The sequence below is a fragment of the Callithrix jacchus genome, chromosome 13 (genome assembly GCF_049354715.1).
Source record: "Callithrix jacchus isolate 240 chromosome 13, calJac240_pri, whole genome shotgun sequence".
NCBI lineage: Eukaryota > Metazoa > Chordata > Mammalia > Primates > Cebidae > Callithrix > Callithrix jacchus.
Window position 1 is genome coordinate 24,328,819 of NC_133514.1, and position 27,756 is coordinate 24,356,574.

Consider the following 27,756-nt stretch of genomic DNA (forward strand, 5'->3'; position numbering starts at 1 on the left):
GGCCCAAAGTGTAATTTGAACTAAAATGTCTGGCAGAATCCTGAAATTAGGCTTTGGGCCTGTGAAAATCTCTTCCGTGGCCCTTTTATTCCCTGCTCTATGTTCCTCATTGTGGTAACAAAGGCAATGTAGGCCAGCAAGGGAAGCATCATCACAGAAGACTTTGTAAAAGGCCTAGACTTCAGTTGTGGGTTTTCAGTCCCTTCAACCCCATCCTCCAGAATGATAAGAGTGGTTGGAGATGGACACAGGACCTGCAGATAAGTATTTTCCCTTGATATGGGTGGCTGTGTTCTCACCCAAATCTCATCTTGAATCATAGCTCTCATAATACCCACATGTCATGGGAGGGACCCAGTGGGAGGTAATTGGATCATGGGGGTGGGGTTTTCCCATGCTGTTCTTACAGAAGTGAATACGTCTTACAAGCTCTGATGGCTTTATAAAGGGCAGTTCCCCTGCACATGCTCTCTTGCCTGCTGCTGTGTAAGATGTGCCTTGGCTCCTCCTTTGCCTTCTGCCATGCTTGTGAGGCCTCGCAGCCATGTGGAACTGTGAGCCCATTCAACCTTTTTCTCTATGAATTACCCAGTGTCAGGTATTTCTTCATAACAATATGAAAATGGACTAATCCACTCCTATTGTTGCACCTACTTGAGGACTCCCTTGATATGCCTAGGAAGATGTTTGACATCCAGGAAGTAAATAAGTGCTCAACAAATCTCAGGAAACTGCCATGTGGGCGATCTTCACGTTGCGAAAAGATTGATGGACTGATGTGAAAGCAAAATGTGTTGAGGAACAGCAGTCATCACTGTTGCTACCACTAACATTTGTTTTGGATTTTGTGGTTTATGCAGTGCTTTGCCGTGGCTGTTACCAGATTTGATCCATCTGTCAACCCCATGAGATATTGTTGCTGCAGTATCACTTCTAGAGATTAGCAAACCACAGTGCACAATGTAGTCTGGCTTCCCCAGGGTCATGAAGTTGCTCAATTAGAGCCAGGTTCTAAACTGCTAATTTCTGTTTCTGAATTGCAAGATCCTTCCAAGGCACCATTCCTCTGTGGTAATCACTGTCAGGGATGCATACAAAGAGTACATAGATTCTTACAGGTTACAAAATCACATAAGAAACAAAAATCAAGCTGCTATATTGTGCGGTAATGTGTGGCACATTAGGAAATCAGATCTGGAAATCTGCGTGGGCTGGAAGGTCAAGGAAGAGGCTTCCAGAAGGAAGTAGAACTTGGATTGGCCCTTGAAGAATAGATGGGATTTGGGAAGGTGGAGGGCTGGAGTGTGTAGGGAGCATCAGCTTGTGCAATGATTCGGGATCAGGAATGAACACACGGCATGTCGGACCCATAGCGGTAACCTCTGGCTTAACCAGCGTGCATGTGTTTTAGGAAAACTGTCTCTCAGAGTCATTCTGTCTTTCCACCAAACCCTGGCAGCTCAAGTTTTCTCAGCCAGGATGCAAAATTGCAGTGTGTCTCGGTTTGATGAAGGAAGCCTTCGTTGTTACTGGTCTGGCACAAAGAGTCCTTGGAGAGAGGGGACAGTGCACAAGGACAGAACACTAAGGGTATCTTGTGTTCCTTCAAAATGATTACATAGAATCAGCGGCACTTTGTTCCTCTGAAGTAGCTTATGGTTTCCTTGAAATAACCTCCTTTGTAACATGGTTAAGGGAACTTAAGGATATAGCCTATAAGCATGGTCAAGTGGAATTTCTGGCAGCAGTTTGCAGGGCATTACTAGATTGCCTAAAAAAAATCCCTTGTATTTTCTGGTGACAGGTTTGTGACTCTTATCCTACTGAACTGTATGTTCCCAAATCGGCCACGGCACACATCATAGTGGGGAGTTCCAAATTCCGGAGTAGACGGCGATTTCCTGTCCTTTCTTACTACTATAAAGATAACCACGTAAGTCTCAAGGCATGCTTTTGTTTGACGCTTTGCTTTTCTTGTTTTATCGTAAGCAGTCGTTTTCTAGCTGCCTTCTACTGTGTATTTGTGTGTGTTTGAATTCTTCAGAAGGTATGTGGATATTCCTGTGCATGGTATGCACGATATAGCTACGCAAAGTCCTTATCTCATGTAGACCTCCCATGTTTATTTGACAGGAAAGGAATGATTCAGAAAATGACTCAATAAATTCAGAAAATGACTCAATAAATTCAGAAAATTCCTAAGCCCAATCATCCAAGTGAATACTGTTACTGTCTTCTTCTAAGTGGGCACCTCAGTGCTTATTCAGTGCTGGAGATCTGTGGCATGCCTATTTTAGAAAAGTTGCTGAGGTCCATGGCCCATTCTTTCTATTTTCTGGGTTTTTTTTTTTTTTCCTTTTTTTTTGATATGGAGTCTCACTCTGTAACCCAGGCTGGAGTACAGTGGTGCATTCTGGGCTTACTGCAACCTCTGCCTCCCAGGTTCAAGCAATTCTCCTGACACAGCGCCCCCCTACCCCGTACCTGGGATTACAGGCACCTGCCACCACACCCAGCTTTTTTTTTTTTTTTTGGTATTTTTAGTAGAGACGGGGTTTCATCATGTTGGCCAGGATGGTCTCGATCTCCTGACCTCGTGATCTGCCCGCCTCAGCCTCCCAAAGTGCTTAGATTACAGGTGTGAGCCACTGCGCCTGGCCAAAAACCATCTTTAAAAAAACAAAAAGTTATTTGGCTTTAGCTAGGTGAGAGAGAAACTTTAGTTTTTAAGCTAGATAATATAGTTTTGGATTCAAAGCTGAGTGAGGTATAAACAGAGAGGGGAGTGTATGAGTGTAAGTGTATGCACATGCCTACATCTATAAGGGGGGTAGAGCAGGGTCTGAGTCAGATTTTGTAGGCTTCCAAAAATACATTGAGCAATGCCAGCTTCATCAGAGTGAGCACGTAGCCTTCTCTGTTGCTACTTCGAAGGAAAATATTCATTTAGTGGTGAAAGTTCTGTGAATTGGAAGGATATAAATTATCTTATTTTTAGTTACATTCATTTATCTTCTTTCCCTAGCCCTGAATTAGGGGCTAAAGTATTTTATTAACTCCAAATATATTTCAGCCTACACAGAACTGGAGCACTGGTTAGAGGCAAAAGAAGATGTGATTTTTTTTTTTTTTTTTTGAGACAAGGTCTCGCTTTGCCACCCAGGCTGATGTGCAGCATAATAATCATAGCTTCATAGCTCACTGTAACTTCAAACTCTTGAGCTCAAGGGATCCTCATGTCTCATCTGCCCAAAGAATTAGGACTATAGGCACACACTACCACACCTGCTAAGTCTAAAAACATTTTTTTTTTTTTGTAGAGAAGATAATTTTTTTGTAGAGACGTGGTTTTGCTAAGTTGCCTGGGCTGGCTTTTTTATATTTTATTTTGTTTCATTATTTTATTTTATTATTATTAAGGTCTCACTCTGTCCCCCAGGCTGGAGTGCAGTGGCAAGGCTTACTGCAGCCTTGACCTCCCAGGTTCAAGTGATCATCCCACCTTAGCCTCCCGAGTCACTAGGACCACGTGCGTGCCACCTTGCCCAGCTAAATGTTTTGCATTTTTTGTAGAGATGGGGAGAGCCATGTTGCCCAGGCTGGTCACGAGCTCCTGTGCTCAAGTGATCCACTTTCCTCGTCCTCCCAAAGTGCTGGGATTACAAACATGAGCCACCATGTCTGGCCTCTTTGTTGTTGCTGTCAAAGATAGAATAAATAGGGATATGAAATTTTATGGTGGTGTACTTGAATTTAGGGTGCTGGTAACATGCACATTATTGTAGCATCCATTGATTAAAGAAGTAAGAGAGAAGACGAATCCAGGAGACAGAGAAAGGATCTTTCATTGATGTTTCAGAGGTGTTTTATTGTTGTCTGTAGAATATTTAAAAAGTATGCACAGTGTGCCTAGCAGCCCTTTTTTTTATATTCTTGAGACAAAGGACCTTTTACTTTTGTCAGTGTGAGTAATATAAGGATTAAATGTGTATTGTCTCAGAAAGGAGAGAACTTTTAGCAATTACACCTCAGAGACAGCTTCTTCCCTGGCTGACCTCAGACCCATGTGGCTCCACTCCTGCTTCCCCAAGTACTATTGTTTACTGGACCTCCAGGCCTGAAAATGGACTCATGTAGCATAGTTAGAGTTTAAGATAATTGATTTCCCGTATTTAAAATTTTAAAGCAGAAATGACTTGAAGTTCTAGCTCTTCCAAGGTACAGAACAGAGGTATGTTTCAAAGCATCGCTGTGCGATCAGGTTACCCCAGGGAAGTCCTGAATGAACACACACTTGCCTGCCCACTCTCCCAACCCCATGAACTAAAATCTATTTTACCGGTAAAATAATGATCAAATTTGTGTTTTATTACAATGTTTACATTTTAATATCAAGGTTAATTATATAAATGCTTCTGATTTGACTAGGGCTTTTCCTAAAGGGAAGTATTACCAAAGGTGGATTTCTGTGGTTAAATGGAAGATACTGAAATAGCAAAGTAGTTATCTGTGCTGTCATTGCTCATCAATGGCTGCATAGAAAACAGGCAGTCTTCCAGAAGAAGTAAACAGGTATACATTCCATCCATTTGCTGATCTTTCTTTCTTCTCTTTGGTTATTTGAGACATTTGAGGCTTAAGAGGATGCATTCCTACCCAAAAAATAACTTATGCTTATGAGTAAGGACATTGCATTTTATAGTTAAAATATTGTTTCCCACGTATGTTACCACAGAGACACTTCTGATTTTGGTGGTGACATGACTTGGCTAATGTTGGGTGCTGGGAATTGGTAATTAGATTAGGAGAAGCTTGAAATGCATCTGATTTTTATGAACCTGAAGTTCTGTTTGATATGAAGGCCCCTGTTGAAGATACATCTTTCCTTACCATGCATGTGTTAGATTGGTGCAAAAGTCATTGCGGTTTTTGCCATTACTTTTAATGGTTATAATCACATCCTTTCACCCCTGTGGTGAGGGAAGGATTCCTGCTGTAGGTTACAGGGACAGCCAGACACACAACACTTGACGCTGGACATGTGAGATCAACAGCCATTTTACTGGTCACATACAGTCAATGCCAGGGGGAGGAGGACACCACAGCCCATGAAGGGGCACCTGAGGTTGCACTGAGGAGCAGAGTGCCAGCCAGGGGCTGCGGGAGGCAGGCTGTGTAGTATCAGGAGTGTGGGGTCAGCCTTGGCTCCTGCAGGAGGATGTGATTAGCTTGCTAGCATAATTCCATGGGCTGGCAGGGAACTGAAACCTGCTACTGAGGGATGGGCAGGAGCTGCACCTGCTCTGCTGGATAAGGAGAATTGTTTCACTTGGGAAGCTTATCCACAGGAGCAGAGTGTAGCAGGGAACTTGAGGCCATTTGAGGCCCTCTCGGTTTTACCAGATGTCGAGGCAACACATAATATTAACTTTACGCCTTATGCACATGGGATATGTAGAGCCATGTGGGCTCCCTTTGAATATCCAGCAATTAACAGCTTTACAGATCATGGTTAGAGAGGCTGAGTGTCAGAATTCTGTGTATCTTTCTATGAGCGGTCTTAGAATTTCTACACCCGTTATTCTTTATTATGTTAGGATTTTTTTTTTTTTTTTAGTTTTGCTTTACATGGTGCACAGCATGGTCTCCCAAATTAACAGTACACATTTCTAGAAAACAAAGCTCTGAAAGATGTCCAGTGAGGCAAATTTCCTTAAAAAAATACCTTCATGCTCTGTTTTTATAATTTCATACTTGTTGTATTAATTCCTGTGTTAGACACAGTGCCAGAAGTGTTAGTGTTATGCCCCTTATTACACCCTGTAGTTTTAATATTTTACCCGTTTTATACATGGGAAAACCAGGGATCAGAGAAGATACATAAAGTACCCAAGATCATATACTGACCGAGAGCACAGCTGGGACTGGCAGCCAGGTCTTTTATTATGCTGCATCTCTTTTTTTGTTTTTGAGATGGAGTCTTGCTCTGTCACCCAGGCTGTAGTGAAGTGGCATGATCTCAGCTCACTGCAGCCTCAACCTCCCACATTCAAGCGATTCTCCTGCTTCCCAAGAAGCTGGAATTACAGGCGTACATCACCATGCTGGCTAATTTTTGTATTTTTAGTAGAGACATGTTTCACCATGTTGGCCAGGCTGGTCTTGAACTGCGACTGCTGACCACAGGTGATTCACCTGCCTCGGCCTCCCTAAGTGCTGGGATTATGGGCGTGAGCCACCGCACCCGGCTTTATGCTGCATCTTAATGCTGTTTTATGTTGCCTGACCTATTTCCTCCCATCAGGGCTTACATCACTTTGTAAGAATTCAGAATCAGGAAATACTCTGTCTGGATACAAATCTAGGCTTCCCCATTTACTGTGTGATCTTGAGTATGTTCCTTAACCTCTCTGTGCCTTGGTCACATCATGTATAAAGTGGAGCCAAGAATATGTCTATTGTATATGATAATTAGGTTAATTAAATTAAAATATGCAAATTTCTTATACTAGTGTTTGTCATATAAACACTCAAAAACACAGTAGTAAGATGACTGTAGTAAGCCATCAAAAATGTTGAGTATTTAATTATTAGTAGCATTGTAAATGAGCGCTGTCCTTCATGGTTTACAGCTGAAGAGCTTTTAATCTATGCTCTGACATCAGTAAGAAATGCTGCCAAGTAATAGTAATACTCTTTGGATAATCTACCTAGGGTGTGTATAAGGTACACAAAAGCACTAAGACAACCTACTCTTCTGCGCAAAATTGAAAACCACGTTAGCAATTGCTGAGTCCATGATAAATCCCATTTAGAGCACATCTTTAGATTATTAAGAAAATCTAACTACAGAATACCAAAAATGTAGTCTGTTTAATATGTGTGTGTTACCAACCACATTCCGTAGTAAAACAGTTCTGACTAGCTGTCCTAAACCAGAAGGTAATTTGAAATAGTAGTTGTCCCTAAATTGCTTATTTTGTAATTGGTTTCTCACTACTTTAGTGAGTTTGGGTGTGTATGTTCTCAAATTCTCATCATTTAAATACATTCCCATCCCCATCTAACCCTTCTGATAGAATCTAAGATTACCTGGTGGCAGCTGTTCTTAACTAATGTTTCTTTTTCTTTCTTTTTTTTTTTTTTTGAGACAGTTTCTTTGTTACCCACGCTGGAGCACAGAGGTGCCATCCTGGCTCACTGCAAACTCTGCCTCTCGGGTTCAAGCAATTCTTCTGCCTCAGCCTCCCAAGTAGCTGGGATTACAGGTGTGCACCACCATGCCTAATTTTTGTATTTTTAGTAGAGATGGGTTTCACCATGCTGGCCAGACTGGTCTCAAACTGCTGACCTCAGGTGATCTACCCACCTCGGCCTCTCAAAATGCTAGGATTACAGGCATGAGCCACTGCACCCTGCCAACTAATATTTCTTTATCCCAGATAAAGTATCATCTAAAGCCAGCTCAGAGTTATTCTCTCTCCAGGCAGAATTCCCTCGCAGCAGGCGGCAGACCTTTACCCCTTAAAGATCAAAGGAAACAGGACCGCCACAAAATCCATCTGTGTCATTTGCTTTCTGGTTGCTGGATGTAGCTTGCCTTTGCTCTCCTCTGGATCCCCGCCATCACTTCCTTTGGCTGGTGGCCTTGCCATTGCTTGCCATCCTCTCTTCCATATTCATACCCTTGTGATCTTTTTCTCCTCCCCACCAGTCAGGAAGGAGCCACCCTGGAGTGACTCTGCTGCCCCTTTGCTTCCCACTCCCACACCTTGCCCCCCTGAATTCTGAGCCTGGCTGTTGGTCTCAGGCTTCCTTTAACTCCCTCAGTGATTGTCTCTGCAGAATGGTGCTGGTGCCCTCAGACAATGGCCCTATCATATGTCCAGCCATTCTATGGTTCTCCAGCTTCAGCGCTAGTGAGAAGTGTCCCCACCTTCTCCAACAAGGAGCACCCAAGCCCTTTTGAGTAATCCAAACCCATGTTAAGTTTTCCTGGGTTGGGCTTAAAGACAGTTAAGCTGTGATTGGACTAAGATTTGGTGTGCCCCTTGATGGATAGAACCCTGTAATGCCAGCATCCTGAACAGGCTGTGGTATGATAGGACTCTTTTCAGTGAAAATATCCCCTCCGTATTATCTGGCATGGAGGGTTTCTATCCCTGCCTTCATTCTTTCACACTGTGGGCTTACAGTCTCAGTGTAGATGCTTTGAGTCATTCATGCATTTTATTGGGTGTTTTATGTTTAATTTAAATGTTAGAACCTAAGTCCATAAAAGTACTTTGCCACAAAAGCCTAAGTTGTATAGCTGCAAGGTTTGGTCTGTACCCGAGTTATGAATACCTATACCTGTATTCATAACTCAGGGAAATGTTTATGTTCTTCTAGATGTTCACTTGACAATGCAGTTTACTCTGCCAGAATTGCAGGGTAGGGGGCTTGCAGCAGAGAATGCAGACTGATTCCAAAAAAATCCCCCTCGTTCTAAACAGACAAGTCAGCGTGGGTATGTGCCTGCTGTCCTTAGGTATCAAATCTAGCAGCAGCCTGGCCTTTTGTCACCATGAAAGTTTCCCATTTAGAATCAAAATTGGTTTTTGGTATTTGTGAAGTTTCTAGATAGGCTAGTAAAGGGAAAAAAAAGGTTGGAAAGCATTTTAAAAAATAATTTTTATTTTACTAATCTTGCCATTAATAGTATCCTGTACATTTGAGGAGAACAGTTAATCGTTTTCTACTTCTTCTTTCAGCAGGAAAATGAAATAATACCAGTGAAAAGGAAAGTATGTTATTTAAATGGTTTTAAATTTCATAACTTAGATCCTATCTAAACATCTCTACACATTGCTAATATTTTGCACTGAGAGGCTTTTTGTGTCATTTGCCCATTAGTGGTTTCTTTGACTTGAATGAAAAATAAACAAGTCTTGATTTCCAGAAAGCTGTATCATGTTTTCGTAAGCAGAGGTGGACTATCAATGAGCCAAGGGCTCTTTGTTCTGGAGACACAAGGAGAGTGTCTCTCATGGGTACAGTTACCTGACAGTGCTGTGTTGCTGTGATCTCTCCCCCCAGGCCTCCATCTGCCGGAGCAGCCAGCCCCTGTCTGGCTTCAGTGCCCGGTGCCTAGAGGATGAGCAGATGCTCCAGGCCATTAGAAAAGCCAATCCAGGAAGTGACTTCGTTTATGTTGTTGACACCCGGCCTAAAGTAAGTGTCACCATTGCTATGCATGTCTTTGCACCTGAGTTGTGAAACTGGAGGCAAGGCAAAGGCTAGCCGACTGCCATGTGTTGTGCAGGTTGCTTCATCTGCAAAGGCGTGGTTCCTTTTGGCATAGTTAGTATCTGGGCACCCTGCTGGCTGCTTCCTGGAGGTCCATTGCTCCTGAAGCCTCTGAGTATGCAAGTACATTTTCTATTTCCCCTGCCCCTGGCATTGTGCTGGGCACACAGAGGCACCCAAATGAATGTGGCTTCCTTTTGGAGATGGTGCTCCTAAGTATAACCAAATTAGTATTGGGTTTATTTCTATAACAACTCTTTCTGCTCTGACAAGAAAATTCAGTCTAGAGCTCCAGCAGTTCAATTGTTGCAAGGTACTCAAATTAGTTTTCAAATTCAACTTGTAGTAATCTATACCTGTGACTTGGAAAGATTTATAAAATATGTAAATTTTTTAAAGACCGTATTTTTAAAAAAAGTTGTAGGTATGTAAAAATGTATAGAGAAAGATCGGAAAAGATAAACATGGAACCGTTAAAATTCCCTGGAGAAGGGAGTAAGTTGGGGAGGTAGAGGGCTTTCTGCTTGTTTATTGTTAGAAAATCATTATTTTACAATTACATATGTATTAATACATTACTTTTCTAATTTAAGCAAACCAAAAAGAAATAATAAATCTAGACATCAAGGGATGAGTCACGTTGATCTTATACTTACCTTCCACTCAGCCTTACTTTTTTTTTTTAAGGAGAATCAGTGTTAAGTCCAATAAAATTTCCAGTTTTTCTCCTTAGACCCAATTCTTTTAAAACTCATCAACAAGTGGAGTCGCTAGAGGGATGGACACAGAATCATCTACAAGTGCTTTGACTGTAGCAGAATGAGATGACAGAGTGGAACATCCCTTAGTCAGCCTATTTGGCATCGCACTTTTCATGCCAATAATGAAAATGTGCCTGGACCTGTGACTGAGGAGAAAGATGAACATGCAGTTCTGTCTCCTTGTATGGTAAGCCGAGGAGTCCAGGATGTCCTAGGAGTAGGATAGAGAAATTACGTTGAATGCAATCCCATTTAAAAAAAAATTGGGGGACTGTTTACAGTGGTTTTTTCTGTGGGGTGAGAAGTTCATTTTAAGAAACTTTTCACTTCCTAAGTTAGAGTTTGAAATTTTTTTTTCAATATGGAAAAGGTATAAAACCATGAGGACCTTAAATTTAGTTAAACGTTGGGTTGCCATATGACTCAGCATTTCCTTCCTAGGTATGTAACCAAAAGAAATGAAAACTTATGTCCACATAAAAAGTTGTATGTGAATATTTGTTCATTATCAGTAATAGCCAAAAATATAAGTAACCAAATGTTTGTCAGCAGAGAATGGATTTATAAAATATGGCAAGTTCATTCAATGGAATATTATTCAGCTATGAAAAGGAATGGACTATGGATACATACTGCAGCATGGACAAATCTTCCAAGTGTTATACTAAGAGGAAGTCTGTCACAAAGGAATCATGAAATGTTCCAAATAGGCAAATTCATAACCATTGAAAATAGACTGATGGTTGCCTAGGGCTGGGGGAAGGGAGGGAAATGATGAGTGACTGCTAATGGGTAGCAGATTATCTTTGGGGAGATGGAAGTGTTCTGAAATAAGATCATGGTGGTGGTTGCACAACTCTGTGGCTATTCCAAACACCCTTGAATCGTTTGCTTTAAATGGGTAAATGGTGTCACATGTGAATTATATGTCAGTGAAGGTATAAACAAAAAGAACATAGGACCTAAACATTACAACGAAATAAAAAAAAAATTACAAGGAAGGATAAAATAAAACCAACAGTTCAAGTCATTTAAAAGTGTGCTCTGTTGGTAAGAGGTAATTATAAACATGGTCTATACTCATTGGTGATATGAGAAATCATGAGAACTGAATCCTTTGTGTGGATACTCAGGCTTTGGTGATTTTCACAGATTCTCTGAACCTCATGTCACCAAATATTATGATTTGTGTCCAGGATAATGTAATGCGATGTTTTCCTAGAGAAAGATCGGCGCCCTACTCCTACCCTCACCTCAGAACCATCCTGTCCTCTTTGGAGCGAAGCACACAGTGGGAGAGATGTGTGTGGAGTAGTGAGGATGGAGTCACTACTCACGGATGCCAGATGAGCAAAGCCATCATGGAGATCAGTGATGAAACCGATATTACAGCTAGATCACATTCACATTCTACTAGATTACAGGTCAAGGGTCCCTTCCTTTTAATTTCTCAGAGCACAACTCCCAGATAAAAGTTTCAAACTGGAGAAAAAAATCGCTTCTTTGCTGGAAGATTTTCACTGAAATATGTCAGAAAATCTCTGGCTTTTACTATTCTCTTTCACTTTGTGCCTTTCTCTCGGGGCCATTGCATTTAAACCTTTCCTTCTAATGTGACTGCCTTGCCACCTCTTCTTTGTACCCTTTGTTTGCAAGATGGGGCCGTTTTAAATTTCCTAATAGTTACAGATGATTTAATGATTAGCTGCTTAGATACACTGAAGACAAGATAAGATAAGAAAAGAAAGAGAAAAGACAGGGGCTTTACTGAGTAGAGATTGGGAAGCCTTTTTCCTATCCAGTTTTTTTTTTGTTTTTTTTTTTTTTTTCAGATTTAAATAAAGCCAGACAGATTCACCTACTAATTTTAGGACCAGTGATCCAGATATGTACTGTGTTGTGTAAACCTTCTAGGAAATGTGGTAGCTGGAGAGCCAGGCATATTCCAGATTTAACATAAATTAATCCAAAGGATTTGATTTGAAGGGTCTATTTAGCGCTAAGTGTGTTTACTCTCAGCAGTGAGTTTGAGGCTGATCCATTAAGGAAAACAGGGGTCTTGTACGAGCCGTGCCTGCTTCTCATTCATCCATGCACACTTCACGTGAGGCTTAAACTGTTTGCTTAGAGCTCTCATTCTTCTAAAGATTGTGTTTGTTGACTTTTGTTCCAGAGTGTGTTAGGCCTCCTTGGTAGCCAGGAGACTGAGTTTGCTCTGGGAAGTGTAGACCATGGCAATCAGGCACTTCTCAGATTTGCTCACAGGTTTCATTAAAAAGAAAAAGGATTGGGAGCTGACCTGGATTGTTCCTGCCCTTTGAGCAAGGCTGGCCCCACATAAGAACTTCCAGAGCCAGCTGTTCAGATGAAAGCCTCTGAATTGCTTGTTGATGTTAAGATTTTGGGAGACACCAGCCTGAGCAACATATTGGGACCCGCATAAAGATAGAAAAAATTAGCTGGGTGTGGTGGCATGAGCCTGTAGTCCCAGCTACTTGGGAGTCTGACATGGGAGGATGGTTAAGCTCAGGCGTTGGAGGCTGCACTGAGCCTCGATTGTGTGACTGCACCGCAGCTTGGGCAACAGAGGGAGAACCTGTTTCGAAAGAAAAAGAAAAAAATTCAGTGAAGTCTTTAAGCATGTATTGAATGTTAATTCAAAACAAAATTATGCTCGTCAGGGCCCATATTAGTGCTAGGGGCTGGTGCATTATGAAAATATGAAAGTGTTGATGCAGTATTTGTTGAATTTTCCAATGAGAGAGAACTCATTTTACTGCAATCTTGTTCATGACTTTATCATTCATTTGTTCTGGGACTTTGCTGAGCTTGTAAAAATGCCAGGCACTTTCTCATTTAGTTCTTTTAAGAATCCTGCAAGTTAAGAGGGTTTTTTTTCTTTTCATGGATAAGGGCTTGAACTTAAAAGAGGTTAAGTAATTCGCCCAAGGTCACACAGTTGAGGGCAGAACCCGGATTCACATCCAGGCTTATGTAACCCTAGAGCCCACTCTGGGGTTTGACCCAGGTGTTTGACCATGGTACTTTTTTCTGTTGACAAAAATTACCAGCAGAGCCACGTTTCCATGTGGAGGCTCTGCAGGGTTACCACCTCTGAGCTCACCGCTGGTGAGGCTGGAGAACCCTTTACCAGCTCCTGTGAGGCAGCCAGGGCTAGCGGAGGGGGTGCTGAGGCATGAAGAGAAGGGCGGAGGGCGAGGCAACACTTGCCTCCGTGACGCCTGGCCTTTTGTCCTTGCTCCTTCTCCAGAGACTGCACTGTGGTTATGCCCCCTGATTTCACCAGGTCAGCGAGTTTTCAGTTGCGTAACAGGATGTCATGTGGGATGTTTTTCTGTTTCTCTGGAATTAGCGAGTAGGTGGTTTCTACTCGCTGAGTCCTGGGAGGGGTCACCTAGGAAAATTAGTGGTAGAGATGAGAAGTGCCTGAGAGAGGGGAATCTGGGGTCTCACACCTGCTGATGGCCATCATAGCAGCAACCAGGGGGAAGAGAGTTGGGAAGAGGTCAGTGCCCCGTGGCTGTGGGGCAATCTGCACCCCTTCCCTTTGGCAGGGCAAAGATGGAGAAATTTCCTATGGGTCACGTGGATCCTGAGGAAGGAAGCTGAGCAGGAGCCATCTTGCTTCAACCTTCCTGAAAGGGCTCAGCCACTGGGTGTCTTCAGCTGCAGATGACTGTGGTGGGTATGCTGGTGAGGGAAGCTGAGTGGACTGGAATAGGCTGAAGCCAAGGTGGCTCTCCCATGTCAGTGAGATGTGTACTCCCCACCTCCAAAACCCGCATCTATACCTTGGGAGATTCAGCACTTGCCAGACACTATGCCAGAGAGGGAAGTGGTGACCAACTCATTCAACTATTGAAGAGAGAATTGCAACCTTGCCTAGCTTTGCAAAGAGAAATGTACCTCTTTTCTTACCCCTCCTCTGCACGCATCCTCCCAGTACACAGATAGGGCCTAAAAGAGAGAGGAGAGGGAGGGAGGGCCGGAGCAAACCCTCACCAGTCCAAATAGCCTGTAATCGGGGGAAGACCTAATTTTACATACTATACGGGACTGGAATTCCAAGTTAGGCTAGATGGAGATTTTCTATCCGAATGTAAACCTGTTGCTATCAAATCTGCCCAACATGCCCTTCGCAGGTAGAAGGGAGTCTTTTGATTAGCACAGGTGTAGAGAATAGTTGCAAGGAATCAAATCAACTCACAATTTTGTGTTTGTACCACAAGTTACGTTTCTTCCTTTAACCAGTTATATAGGTGGGATAGAGAAGGACCATCATTTGACAACCTGTGTTAGGGCAAGACCCAATCTTCCCATGCCAAGATAAACTTTTACGGTCATTTCGGACCCGTGTCAGCTCTGGCATTCTCATTATTCAGGCCTAAAATGCAGCTGTGAAAATGGCAGACTCCAAGACTAAGGTAGTGACCAGGCTGACCTTTAACCTGATATCCAGATGAACACAGACTAAGTTTTCCTATGTTTGATTCAGGGTTAGGGCAAGAATCTGATGCTGTTTCTTCACAGTCTTGGCCTGCTCTTCCCTGGCTTCATTCTGTTATCCAGTCATTTATGCAGTTGCTCAGCTGATCAGCAAATCTTCCTTAAGTGCCTGTTCTGTGCTGGTTTGAAGGACAGGAATATGGCCATAAATGAGATGGACAGAGTCCCTCGTGGAGCCTGCATTCTCCACCCCTCCTCTCATTCAGTGCCAAGGTTTACACTGCCCACCCCTCTCTGCTCACTTCTTATTCCTGTCTTCTCTGTTGTGGACACTAAATCAGTCTCCAGTTTTTCACTTAGACTTGCTGAAAATCCACTGCCACAGAAGAAGTCTCAGTTCCTTGGCTGGACCTGTTATAGTGGACCCTGAGTGCTTTCTAGCCTTCCCTGTTGGTATAGCTGCCACACAGGAGCCTTCATCTTCCCCTGGAGTGGTTAGCTCATTGGTCATCTAGAATGCCCTCTTCTCTCTCTCCATCCTTCCAGATTATGTTCACGTCCAGCTCAGCTTTCTCTCTTGTACAGAACGTTATCCCTGATCCCCAGGCCAGGTGGAGTTGCCTTAGATTCCAAATCCTGTCTCTGTCACTGTCTGTATTGTTAACCCAGCTCCTGCCCAGTCCTGGTGGATGTCCTCTGTGACCATTGGGGCCTATGCTTTCCCTTCCATTCTCAGTTCTAAGCTGAAGACAGCAAGAACAGCTTGATTTTACTCCATGTGACTCCTGGCCACAGTAGGTGTCCATGAAGTGTTGTCTTTGCTTCATTTATTAGCTTCTCTACACCCAAAGACACTGATATTATCAAATAGCAAAAGAACCTTGTGTTAGGAAACAGGGTACTTTTTCCAGTCCTACTTTTCACCTATCTGTTGTGTTTCTTAAACATAAATTGAAACTGAAGTGGCTACCTTTATTGCTTTATCTCCTTGAGAATTTTTAGGACCTGAAATGAATAGCTTTTCTTTAGTTGTGAAATGGAGTTCTCAGTCAAAGGGACAGACGACCATATTTGATGCAGTAATAGCGATTTGTTTGATGCTTTATCTTACTACACGCACATACATATAAAATGTTCAGGATAACTTATTGAATTTTTATTAATTGTAAAACTGATCTCCTGCTTTGAGGGTTCATCTTTTGCTACATTATTGTGATAGGTCCTGTAAAATAAGTGGAAATCCTAAGCAATTACACTTTAGGTGGTAGATTAAATATTGCCACCTTCTGTTCATTTTGAGAAGTGCACATTGATGTTCAGGAGGTTGTGTTGCTCCCTTGCTTTTAAAGAAGACTACCAGTAAGTTCTCCTGGATCAAAGATAATCACCTATTTAATAAGGCGTATGTGGCATCTTAATTATAGATTAAAATAATATTTTAATTTTAATTTTTAAAAAAATTATTCCACACCCCATGATAACTTTTGTAGACTTTGTAGTCTCTCTCTCTTTTTTGTTTTATATCTCTGCCTGGGATAACTCTCCTGTCCTTTGTGGGTAGAGAAGGAGAATGGTCAGTAACATGAGGTCTTGCTTGGTCACCTACACTGGAGTACAGTGGCATGAGCACAGTTCACTGTCACCTTGACCTCCCAGGCTCAAGCAATCCTCCCACCTCAGCCTCTCAAGTAGCTGGGACGTCACGTGCCACCACGTCTGGCTAATTTTTGCATTTGTTTTGTAGAAATGGGGTTTTGCCATGTTGCCAAGGCTGATCTTGAACTCCTGGGCTTGAGAGATGTGCCCACCTCTGCCTCCCAAAATGCTGGAATTACAGGCATGAGCCATTGTGCCTGGCTGGGTTTTTTTTGTTATGCTTTTTAAAAAAGAGTATCTCTGTGGTATGTGGTGAATAGGCTTAACTTGAATTATTCAAGGTACAGCATAAATGTAAGGTTCATGTCCGTAAAGATACTTGCAAGTATCCTATTCTATTTATGAAGCTTATTTTAAAGGATAAACCAATATCTTTGAAAAATAATTATGCAAAGCAGTGATATTTCATAATAGTTTTGAAAGAATGATGTCTATAGGTAATTTTAGAAAATTTTTCCCTATAAAATATTTATACTTTTAAAAGTGTGAGCGTAAATTGTACTAAAATGCATTATTTTAATATTTTTTCTTGGTTAAGGCCAAACTCTTTATTCTCATAGTATGCCTGGGAGAAAGACCCTTTTGTAGACTGGGAACAGTGTCCTGAGGGGCAGATGTGCCCCAGCTGATGCCATATGAGCTAAGTCATGGAGCAGGGCTGCTACTGAGACGTGAGGTGTCTGCCAGCCTGGGCCCCTATGGCAATGGCTTGTCCTGTGCTGTTTTTTCACTTCTAATACACTTTATTTTTTTAATTTAAATTACAAACTTCATATATGCTCTCCATATCAATGAAAGATTCCAGGGGCATCTAAAGTAGTACTGATAGCATTCCCCTGTCACCTGCCACCCTGTCTTTCTGATGTAATTGCTGCCAAATTGGTATCGCTTTCTATACATTTTTATTCTGCTTGATCAACATGCATAAACTTAAATACATGTGTATAGGTTGGCTTTATAAGAAGTGGATGATTGTATGAATATTATTCTGTAGCTTACTCTTTTCACTTGTCATGGCCAATGCCAAGTCTACACGCGGAGGATCCTTGACTTAATGGTTCGACTTAGGTGATTTTCTGACTTTTTACAATGCTACAAAAGCAACAGACCCATTAAGAAACTATACTTCCCTTGTGATGCTGGGCAGCAGCAGCAGGCGCCAGCTTCATTTGCCATGCACTTTTGACTTAGGGTATTTTCAACTATGATCGGCTCATCAGGATGTAACCCCATTGTAAGCCTCGGAGCATCTGTCTGTTTGCTGTGTGATCTGTGGCCTCCTCCTTGGTTGCTGCTCGCAGTCCAGGGCATGATAAACCATCTTGTATCCTATCTTTGCCCTATTGAGATAGCCATGGGTTTTAAGCTTTATTGCAATAAAGATTCTTGGGCATCTATTTTTATGTGCTGGTACTTTCAATTTCATCAGGTTTTTAGGAGAACTGTGTCAAAGAAGATATGTGTTTTTAACTTTAAACTTAGCTCTTTTAACTTAGCTTTTTGAAAAGTACTGCGTGGCATTGTACTCTTAAAAGCAGATTTTTTTCTGGTGGTGAGTTCCTGGCATAGGGATAGCTCTCCTGTCCTTGGAGTTACAGGTGGGTAGAGGAGGAGAATGGTCATTCAGTACTGTTTTCCAGGATGTGATGACCTGCTTAATTAAATAGCAAGAATGTTTTTCTGTTCTAGAAACCTATGAATTTCCCAGCTAAAGTTGGACTTGTCCCCTTTTTGATTTTCGCCATGCAGGGCTAGGACAGTGTTTGGATGTAATAAATTTCGTCAAAGACTGCTATGACTTAACCTAGTTTGTCTTGAAGACTCCAACTTCTCATATGTAAAATTATAATAATGAAAGTGATTAAAAAGTCCAATAGAGCTCTAGATTTAAATAAGGTGGCTGGAGGAAATGCCTCTGGAGACTTGATTGCATTCCTTGCCTTCATTTTATTTAGTAATTCCTGCTCAAGGTTTAACTTGGCATCTGAGGGATCTTGTGGGCAAATCAGAATGATGCAACCATTCCTATTTGATAACATGTTTATTGACCAATGTAATACTAGAAGACATAATAACGTAATGTTTAGAGCCTTATATTGACAGCTGTTTCTGCTGTTATTCTGCCAACCTCCGGGTTATATGTAGTATTAACTGGACTACTTGGTTCCATCACAGAATTCGACAATCAGTTTGGCATCTTTGACAGGGACTGAAAGAGACATCTCCAAAAGGGTTTATCTATAGACTGCTTTCCAGCTAAGAAAATGTGACCCACACAACAAATTCATGCTGTTGAATATAAGCTCAGCAGGAGTGCCTGAAGCTGTGTAGTTAGTACAATGTTGCAGTGATTCAGATAAGCATACTGTGTTCCTGCACATCATTTTGAATGCTTTGATTGGGTGTCCATGAAATGTTTTGGTTGTTTCATCATTGTTTCATCAGTGTAATTGATGACTGTTCTGTTTTGCTGACCACTGCAGCTTAATGCAATGGCAAATCGTGCTGCAGGGAAAGGCTATGAGAATGAAGACAATTATTCCAATATCAAGTTTCAGTTTATCGGGATAGAGAACATCCATGTCATGAGGAACAGTCTGCAGAAAATGCTGGAAGGTAAACCATTTCCTTATGCACAGCATTAAAAAATGCAGTTCAATATTTTGATGCCAAAAGGGAATAAGATAGTCTTGATTTTAAAATGTTTTTTTCCCCCAATGATGCTATTTACATAAGCGTGATAATCTGGGAAGAATATCATGTTATGGTGGCTCTTTAAATATTTAAGAACCTTTCTGTTACTTTTTTAAGCATCACTGTGATGTGGTTTTATCACTTGGTGATTAGCAGTCAGGGACTCTACAATGGTACTTAACATCTCAGGTAGAAATTAGATATTTTTAATAACAGGGATATTTTTCTTTCTTCCTCATAATGTTAGTTTGATCCACAGTTAAGGCCATTTAGGAATAAAGCAATAACCAGCCATTCTTTTATGGAGATCAGGCTCAAAAACTGTATCCTTGCTGAAGGCCCTTAGAAGGGAGAATATTGGAGGTTCTGACTCGAATTTCTAAACAGCAGCCACTGCAATCCACATGCATGTAACCTCCTGCCACCTCCACACACGCTCCGACATGTAGCAGCGAACACTGTAAGACCCATACCCACAGACTTACATACTTGTGTGGATAGGAAATTAAAGAGATGGATTGTGTAATATAGAAGAGTTATTCATGTGGCCAAACCAACCACATGCTGATGAGCAGAAATGCTGCATTTCAAGCAAAACCAGCTTTGTCTGCCACTTCTGCTCCTTGTGATCATAGAGACCCTGAAAGGAATCTGTTGCCGTTGTCTAACCACTTCCGGCTCTGGCAACTGGGAAAAGGCAGAGGATGCAGAAACCATGGCCTTGTGCCTTGGCTGTCCATGCTGTGTCTGCACTTCAGGGGAAAGCCCTGGAGAGCTGGAGCTGGGAGCCAGGGAGGTTGGCTGTCTTGATTGGAAATGCAGGCTCTGGAATGAAGAGGGACAAAGAAGGTGCTGAATTATTTTTTCCAGGAATCCACATTTGCTCTCAGTTACTTATGCAGTTCTTCGTTTAATCAGAACAACTTAATGTTGCAGTTGAAGAAATCTGAGTGTCACAAACAGGCCTAATTTCCATTCTCTTTTCTGGACTTTCTGGTTCGTATCAGTCATTATGAAACTTTGAACACATAGTTAACTTTTTTGGGGAACCATTACCTGCTGCAAAATGACAGGATTAGGCCAATATTTTTTTTTTTTTGAGACGAAGTCTCACTTTGTCACTGAGGCTGGAGTACAATGGCGTGATCTCTGCTCACTGCAACCTCTGCCTCCCAGGTTCAAGCAATTCTCCCGCCTCAGCCTCCTGGATAGTTGGAGTTACAGGCATGTGCCACCAAGACTGGCTGAATTTTTTTTTTTTTAGTAGAGACGGGGTTTCATCATAGCCAGGATGGTCTTGATCTCCTGACCTCGTGATCTGCCCACCTCGGCCTCCCAAAGTGCTGGGATTACAGGTGTGAGTCACTGCATCCAACCTAGACCAGAACTTCCTATAGTTCTTCTAGCTGTGACAATTTGATGCCCCTCTTTAGAAAAAAATCCCTTCCTACAACTGAAAACATCTCAACCCTAGAGCCATTTCCATCTTTTCTACATAGTTGGCAGTCAGTCTCTCAGGTCACAGTGACATTACCTGGGCATTGTCTTAGGTCACGGTGATCATACATGATTTGAGCAGCTTAAACTTTTGGAGATTGTCATGCACAGTTTGGCTGTCCCTGCTACAAACTGTGTTTTTTATGCATTGAAAGATTGGACTAGCTTGGTACTGTTATTGGAAAGGTAGTATGACTTTAATATGAAGACTGTTCACTTAGCATCATTAATTTATGCTTTAAATTTTTCATTTGGTCATTTCATAAGATGACTTGGAGAACATATATTCTTCTCTGCAGAAAGTTGCTCCTATGAGTACTTATAGCATATAAATTTGACTTGTTTTTAAATTGGTGATTATTTGGTTTCTTGTTAGGAACCATTTCTCCTGCTCTTACGCCTGTGATCTGACTCATTGCTGTTTTCTAAAGAAATGCAAACTGACCAAGTTCCGGAGGGCAGCTATCTGTTTCATAAGGGAACATGGTGCTTCCACATAACTTTTTCAGCTATGTGCAGTGCAGTAGGCAAGGACATCTTCCTGGATGCTTGTCCGTGGTCTTGACCAATGTTTGACTATCTGTTTTTACCAAGTAAATTATAAACCATTGCGGAGGCTGAGCTGATGATGAAGTGTTGCAATCAGACCCACCTTCTAAGGCTTTTCCTCCTCCAAACAGCTGTCCTTGGCATCAAAGAGATAAGAAGGTTCATACTGCTGGTCACTTGGTAGGCAGAGGAATGAATTATGCATTTCATTCATGATAATTTTATTCATTTTTTAACCATTGCTATGGATGTAATCAGAATAGATTTCAAAGAGTAGAAAAGTAAAATTGTTTGCATTCTGGCTTCAAACAGCTCTCTGTGAGCAAGAGCTGCAAGATATTTCATCAGAAGCTGAAATCCAGGACCAAGTTCACATCCTGTGTAGGTCCTCTATAGAGCCGATTTAATTTGAACTTCGATTTGTACATTTCAACCAAACTATTTTTTGTGGGATCTATACTTTCTAAGGAGAGAATATGATGCATTTCAGTTACATAACAAGCAATTTTGTAATTTAATGAAGTGACTTTCACAGTAGTTTCCCTTTTGATCATATAGATAATGGTTTTTCCCTCAAATAGTAAGAGGATACTCTGTATTTTCTTTTTTTATTTAAAACTTTTAAGTTCTGGGGTACATGTGCAGGACGTGCAGCTTTGTTACATAGGTAAACTTGAGTCGTGGTGGTTTGCTCTACCTGTCAACCCATCACCTAAGTATTAAGCCCAGCATGCATTAGCTATTTTTCCTAATGTTTTCCCTCCCCCCACCCCACCTACCGACAGTTCTCGTGTGTGGTTCCCCTCTGTGTGTCCATGTGTTCTCATTATTCAGCTCCCACTTACAAGTGAGAACATGTGGTGCTTGGTTTTCTGTTCCTGAGTTAGTTTGCTGAGGATTGTGGCTTCCAGCTCCATCCATTAAAACAGTCAGCAGAAGAGCCCGGAATAGTCGCTTTCCAAGGCCGAGAGTATTGTTACTAGCAGAAGTGGAGCTTTTACATCTTAGCCATCCTGGGTGTTGGGGAGGAAGCGGTGAAGAGGAAGGTAGAGAGGTGCACGGAATGACTCGCATGTCTCCACTTGTTGAGGTTGTGCCCCGTTGGGACACCTCTTCATATCTGCTCTGAAGGTTGGCAGGAAAGACACAGGAGGCGCATCCTCCTCTTCCAATCAACTTGCCATCTTTTGGAGGTCACCTAGAAAATTTCACTTTCTCCCCATGAGTAGCTTTGTGCCTACTTTCCACATGACTATTAGATTAATACTGTTGGCCATTGTTTGTTTCTATCGAACTGAGCACTTATTCATCAGTGTAGTCATTAAACTAAAAATTGAGCAGCTCTTTGCCACACGTCATAAGTATTTTCACGTAAATGATTGTATCTGATTTTCACAATATTTATGTGCAGTGCGTGGTATTATCTGCTTTCTATAGATGAAGAAACATAATTTTTTAAAAGAGTAAACAGTAAGTTGAAACAAACATGTAGATAAACATGTAAACTTGCTCTGGTAATTAGAGAAATGTAAGGTAAAACTTCAAAGTACCATTTGTCACCCAATGTTTTACAAATTAAGACACTACTGAAAAGAATGTGGTAAAACTAGTACTCTAAATATTTATAGTATCATTTAAATTGGCTTAGAGAGACATATTTTGTTTAAAGATAGGTTTTGCCAGGTTGCTTCCTCTTAGGGACAAAATTAAAGTAATATTAAAAAAATAAAGATATAGGAAGAGCATGGAGGCTCATGCCTGTAATCCCAGCACTTTGGGAGGCTGAGACATTCAGGATCAGTTGAGACCAGCCTGGGCAACACAGCGAGACCCTGTCTCTACAGAACATTAAAAAAAAAAAAAAAATCAACAAGGGATGGTGTGCACCTGTAGTTCCAGCTGCTCAGGAAGCTGATGTGGGAGGATCATCTGGGCCTCAGGGGTTGAGGCTCCAGTGAGCCATGATTGTGCCACTGCACTCCAGCCTGGGTGACAAAGAGTGAGACCCTGTCTCAAATAAAATGAAGATATAGATGTGCCTGTGTTGATAGTAGTGTTTAGAATATTGGAAGCCACATGACTAACAGTAGTAGACTGATTAATTTTACTTCATCTTCTTGATAGAAAAGTTTGCATCCCTGAAAAATACCAAATGTTAAGACTATATGTACTAACATGGGAGAATATGTATAACGTAAGTGAAAAATTCAGGTTGTAAAATTGTTTCCATATTCTTATGCACTATACAGAAATCATTTGTCTGAAGAAAGACTAGGAGAGCACGTCCAGAATGATCATTGGGTTAGCATGGAAGGATGAGAGTGATGTTTTTCCCTTTTTCCTCTTTATTTACAAAATATTTGCTATGGATGCTATATTCCTTCTTTAAAAAGTGATATTATCTCATGGTTTCTGTAGGGTAGGAGTCTGGATGTGTCTCAAGCATAAATGGGAACCCAGGGACCCTCTTCTCAGGGTCTTTCAAGCCTGCAGAGTGACAGCTGGGCTGCATTCTCATTAGGAAGTTTGAGTGGGGAAGAATCTACTTTCCCTATTCAAACTTTGTGATGTGGAAGTTTGGTTGTTCACAACATGGCAGCCTGTTTATTCAAGGCCAACAGGCGTGCCTCTCTCCAGTTACAGAGTCTGGTGTGTTACACTTTTTAATTAAATTGTTTTTTAAAAACATCCTTTCCATGTCACATTTACAAAGCAGTATTTTAACCTAACACTTGTTATCATATTACAGTGACCCTTGTTGATTAGTGGTGCTGATATAAGACAAGCTCACAGCTTGTGACCACAAGGATCATTATATGAACCACAAGGATCATTGTAACCACCTCACATAGTAGTGAAGATACATTTTTGGAAGGCTTACTATGTATTGGACACGTTTCCAATTTTTAAAGATGTATTTACTCAAGTAATCCTCATTGCAGTTGTTGCTACTGTTACCTTCATTTTACAGATGAGGAAATTGAGGCACAGAGCCTGAGAAACTTGTGTCAGCTCAAAATAGTAGTCATAGAACCAACATGTTTACCTACTTAGAGTGAATTCAGATGCCCCACTCTTAACCACTAGGCTTTTCTGCCACTCGAGGTAGGGGGTTGGTGTGGAAGGTACTGTGGTCTCAGTGTGTGAAGTCCTAGGTTTGGGTTTTTGCTTTAGTCTCTCAGTAAACTTGAACAAATCTCATTTTCTGTATTTGTAAAGCATTGTAAGCAACATAGCTTCCCTCTTTAACTCACATCTCATTAAAAGAATGTCTTGCAAACTATAAAGTGCTTTCTAAAGTAAGGTGGCTATGTTTTCTCTTGGGAAGCAATAATGTATTTTAAAATAAGCACTCAATGAAATGGATATGTTGATGGGCTACAGATGAATTCAGTCAGCCAGGCAAGTATTTGGTAGACCCCCATGCCTTCCTATGGGTAAATTTTCTGAATTTCTTTATTCCAAAGACACGGAGTTTTAAGCACAATTTTCACAGGCACAGAAGCGCTTGTCTCATGATAGGGTCTGTATGCAATCAGCGCATGTTCATCAAAAATGATTTAATAAACAACACATCAGACCTTCAGGTATTTTCTGAGCAAGTTGTTCTATGCACTTGCAAACCTTAGCCTGACAGCGGAGCCGACGAAGTGACCCCAGAGCATGTGGGATGCAGGCCCCGTATCAGCTCAGTGATGTGGGTGATTGTGCGGTCAGGGACTGTGTGAAAGGGGCCAAGCAGATCCATTCTGAAAGACTGGAATCTTTTTAGCAGGACTTAAAATATAACCACTTAAAAGAATACTCCCAGGCATGATGGTCATTGACTATGGAGAATGTTGTGTGGCAAAATCAGGTGGCTCTAGAGATGATACCTGATCTGTTCTTCCATGCAAAGGTTTTGAGGCCTGATTAATCGGAATCTTCATTCAGTGTGGAAAGGATGGGTGGAGGCAAAGAACTTGGAGTTGTCATGGGCGGCACCATCGTGGTGGGTATTACGGTGACACGTCGGATTCCTGCTCTAGCTTCCCTGCCAAGTCGCCTTGGAGGAACCAAGGTCTAAAGTGTCTATGAAGTAGTTCTCTCTGCTCAGAGAGAGGAGAGCTTGTGGCTCTTGGTTCAAATGTCCTTTTTGCTGACATGTTCTTCCTTACCTCATGTCTTAATGGGGTGCTGGCTAATTCAGCCTTGAGGAAATAGAAGACGGATTCAGCCCTTCATAGATATTGCAAATTTAAGCTTTTCATTTTAAAGTGAGTATTTCCTATCACATTCCCTGCAAATTTATGCTGCGAAATTCTACCTGATGTGAGCTGATGAAAGGCTGAAAATACGATCCTTCTTCAGCTTTCTGTAGTCTGAGTTTTTAACCATTATTAATATCCTCAGATTACTTCGCTATTGGAGGAGACAACCCATAATAACTGGAAATTTCTCATCATTTTTTCTCAAAATTTGGCACCATGGCCTAGGTTTCCATATACAAAACGCACTTTCCCATTACAGTGGAAATAGGTAGCTCTACCTGGAAATAGCAGCTTGTGCGGCTTTTTGACAAGTGATCTGCTAGAACAGCGAGTCTGTCAGGCTTCACAGGCTATCAGAGTAGTCATTTAAAGGAAAGACATGGACGAAGTATGTGTGCTTTGCCTCTCTGGTATTGGATGAGGATGGATTTTGAACGCATCTGCTCAAGTGCTGGATGGGATCTGCCCATCTGGACAATCATATACTAAGCGCAGAGGCATAGGCTAGAGGAAGAGCATGGATGCATGTGCTGTGGATGGATTTCAGCTCAACTTACTGGCTGTGTAACCATGGATGGCCTGGTAAATTCCTTTAATTCAGTCTTTCCATTTTGAAAATCCAGAGTGAATCTGCCCTGAAGGGTAGATGATTTATGCAGAGCCTCAGGCACAATACCTGCTTGTAGTGAGTACTGTCCTGAACACACAGGAGCCTGGACGGTTATCTCCACATGCATCTGTTCATCAGACAGGTACTGAGAGTGTTCTGGATGCCAGGCATTGGGTAGACTAATGCTTTGTTCATTCCCTCTGAAAGAAGTAACCAGTTTTGACATAGGGCAGAAATCAGGCTGGAAGAAAAGATCGTGCTTGTTTATTAGTGATCTCAGTGAGGGCCTTCCCTGGTTAAGTCATGGTTGAATGTTTTAACTGGATGTCAAAACCAGAAAGTTTACTTGACATTGTCAAAAGGACAACAGAAAAGAAGGTGATTTAATGAGAGAATAGTAGCTATATTTCTCCCAGTGATGCTCTATTTTGCAGTTCACTGAGATACTTCAAAGATTAATTTTAAAATGTTCACCCTCAGAATTATTGTTTTGTTAATCAGAGAACTAGGACAATTACAAAGTGAGTGCTTGTAGAAGAAAGTGTGTGCCATCAAACTCAAGACAGATGTGGCTAAATTTAGTGATAGGAGGAGCTGTTTTTCCCTAAGGCTCTAGTTGACATTTGCCAGTTCAATATTTGCTTGCCAGTGACAGTACAGTCTCAAAGTTTATGAGTGTTGGTCCTAGAAGCTTTGTCTGCTGGCATGAGGCGTGTGGAATGATCGCCACCCCTGCATCCTCTCCTGCATGTACCACTCATTTACCGCGTTAGTAATTGGCAGCCACTACTTCAGTCTTCGGGGATTCCTGGCCCTCTCTCCAGGGCCTGCCATTGTACATCCACGCCGGTCTTTCCAGCCTCTCAATACCCCTGCCTTTTCCCAGTCTCCACTTCTCTCGTGCCATTTGCTTTGCGTTCCCTATTTCGATGTTAACATCCCTCGAATCCTGGCTTCAGTTCAATTCCTGTTCATCCTGGCTCAGTTTGTATATTGACTTTTGATTATTCTCTGTTTTTTTTTAGTGAAAATAATATGGAAAGTGGAATCAAGGGATTTAGATTTCTATCGAAGTGTATTTGCTGTGTTGCTAGCATCTGAGGCCATTCTTCCTTAATACATCAAGATAATTCTATCGCTGGGTGTGGTGGCTCCTGCCTGTAATCCCAGCACTTGGGAGGCTGAGGCGGGTGGATCACCAGAGGTCAGGAGGTCAAGAACAGCCTGGCCAACATGGTGAAACCCTGCCTCTACTAAAAATGCACAAATTAGCTGGTTGTGGTGGTGTTTCCTGTGGTCCCACTTACTCTGGAGGCTGAGGCAGGAGAATTGCTTGAACCAGGGAGGCAGAGGATACAGTGAGTTGAGATTGCGCCACTGCACTCCAGCCTGGGTGATAGAGCAAGACTCAGTTTCAAAAATAAAAAAAAAGATAATTCTATCCACTCTAGATGGGAGTTTGTGAGGGTTTATTGAGAGGAAAGCACCAAGCCTCATCATTTACATATGGCAGATGTGACAAAAATGGGCACACACATACATATTTTTAAAATGAGAGAGGGTCTCCCTCTCTTGCACAGGCTGAAGTGCAGTGGTGCAGTTGTAGTTCACAGCAGCCTCTGACTCCTGGGCTCAAGTGATCCTTCTGCCTCAGCCTCCTGAGTATCTGGAACCACAGGCGTGCACCTCTACACCCAGCTAATTTAAAAAAAATTTTTGTAGAGATGGAGTCTTGCTGTATTGCCCAGGTTGGTCTTGAACTCCTGGGCTCAGTCTTCCTGCCTTGGCCTCCCAAAGCTCTGTGATTACAGGCACAACCCACTGCGCCCAGCTGCATGCTTTTTATTTGCTGCAAAGTTTCACATACCTCAGCAATTAATATTCACATCTTACCGTCCTTACCACGTGTTAAACCTAAGATAGAACAGGTTACCACCATATACTGAGAATCTGTCTTTAGACACAAAATTCACATCCATAAATA

General features: G+C 41.8%; 2 protein-coding genes across 5 annotated transcripts in view; one reads left to right on the forward strand and one right to left on the reverse strand.

The window, feature by feature from the left end:
- The window catches only part of MTMR7 (myotubularin related protein 7), a 102,490-nt gene that overhangs the window by 52,912 nt on the left and 21,822 nt on the right, over positions 1-27,756 (forward strand). For all 3 annotated transcript variants that reach the window (XM_035270196.3, XM_002756900.6, XM_035270197.3), the window contains 3 exons: positions 1,805-1,933; positions 9,079-9,213; positions 18,656-18,788. In XM_035270196.3, the coding sequence (XP_035126087.2) occupies positions 1,805-1,933; positions 9,079-9,213; positions 18,656-18,788 (397 nt within the window). The remainder of the gene's footprint in view (positions 1-1,804; positions 1,934-9,078; positions 9,214-18,655; positions 18,789-27,756) is intronic.
- VPS37A (VPS37A subunit of ESCRT-I) overlaps positions 18,195-27,756 on the reverse strand; it is an 83,146-nt gene continuing 73,584 nt past the window's right edge. For both annotated transcript variants that reach the window (XM_003734583.6, XM_078347417.1), the window contains exon 12: positions 18,195-19,691. The gene's annotated coding sequence lies outside the window, so the exon portion shown is untranslated. The remainder of the gene's footprint in view (positions 19,692-27,756) is intronic.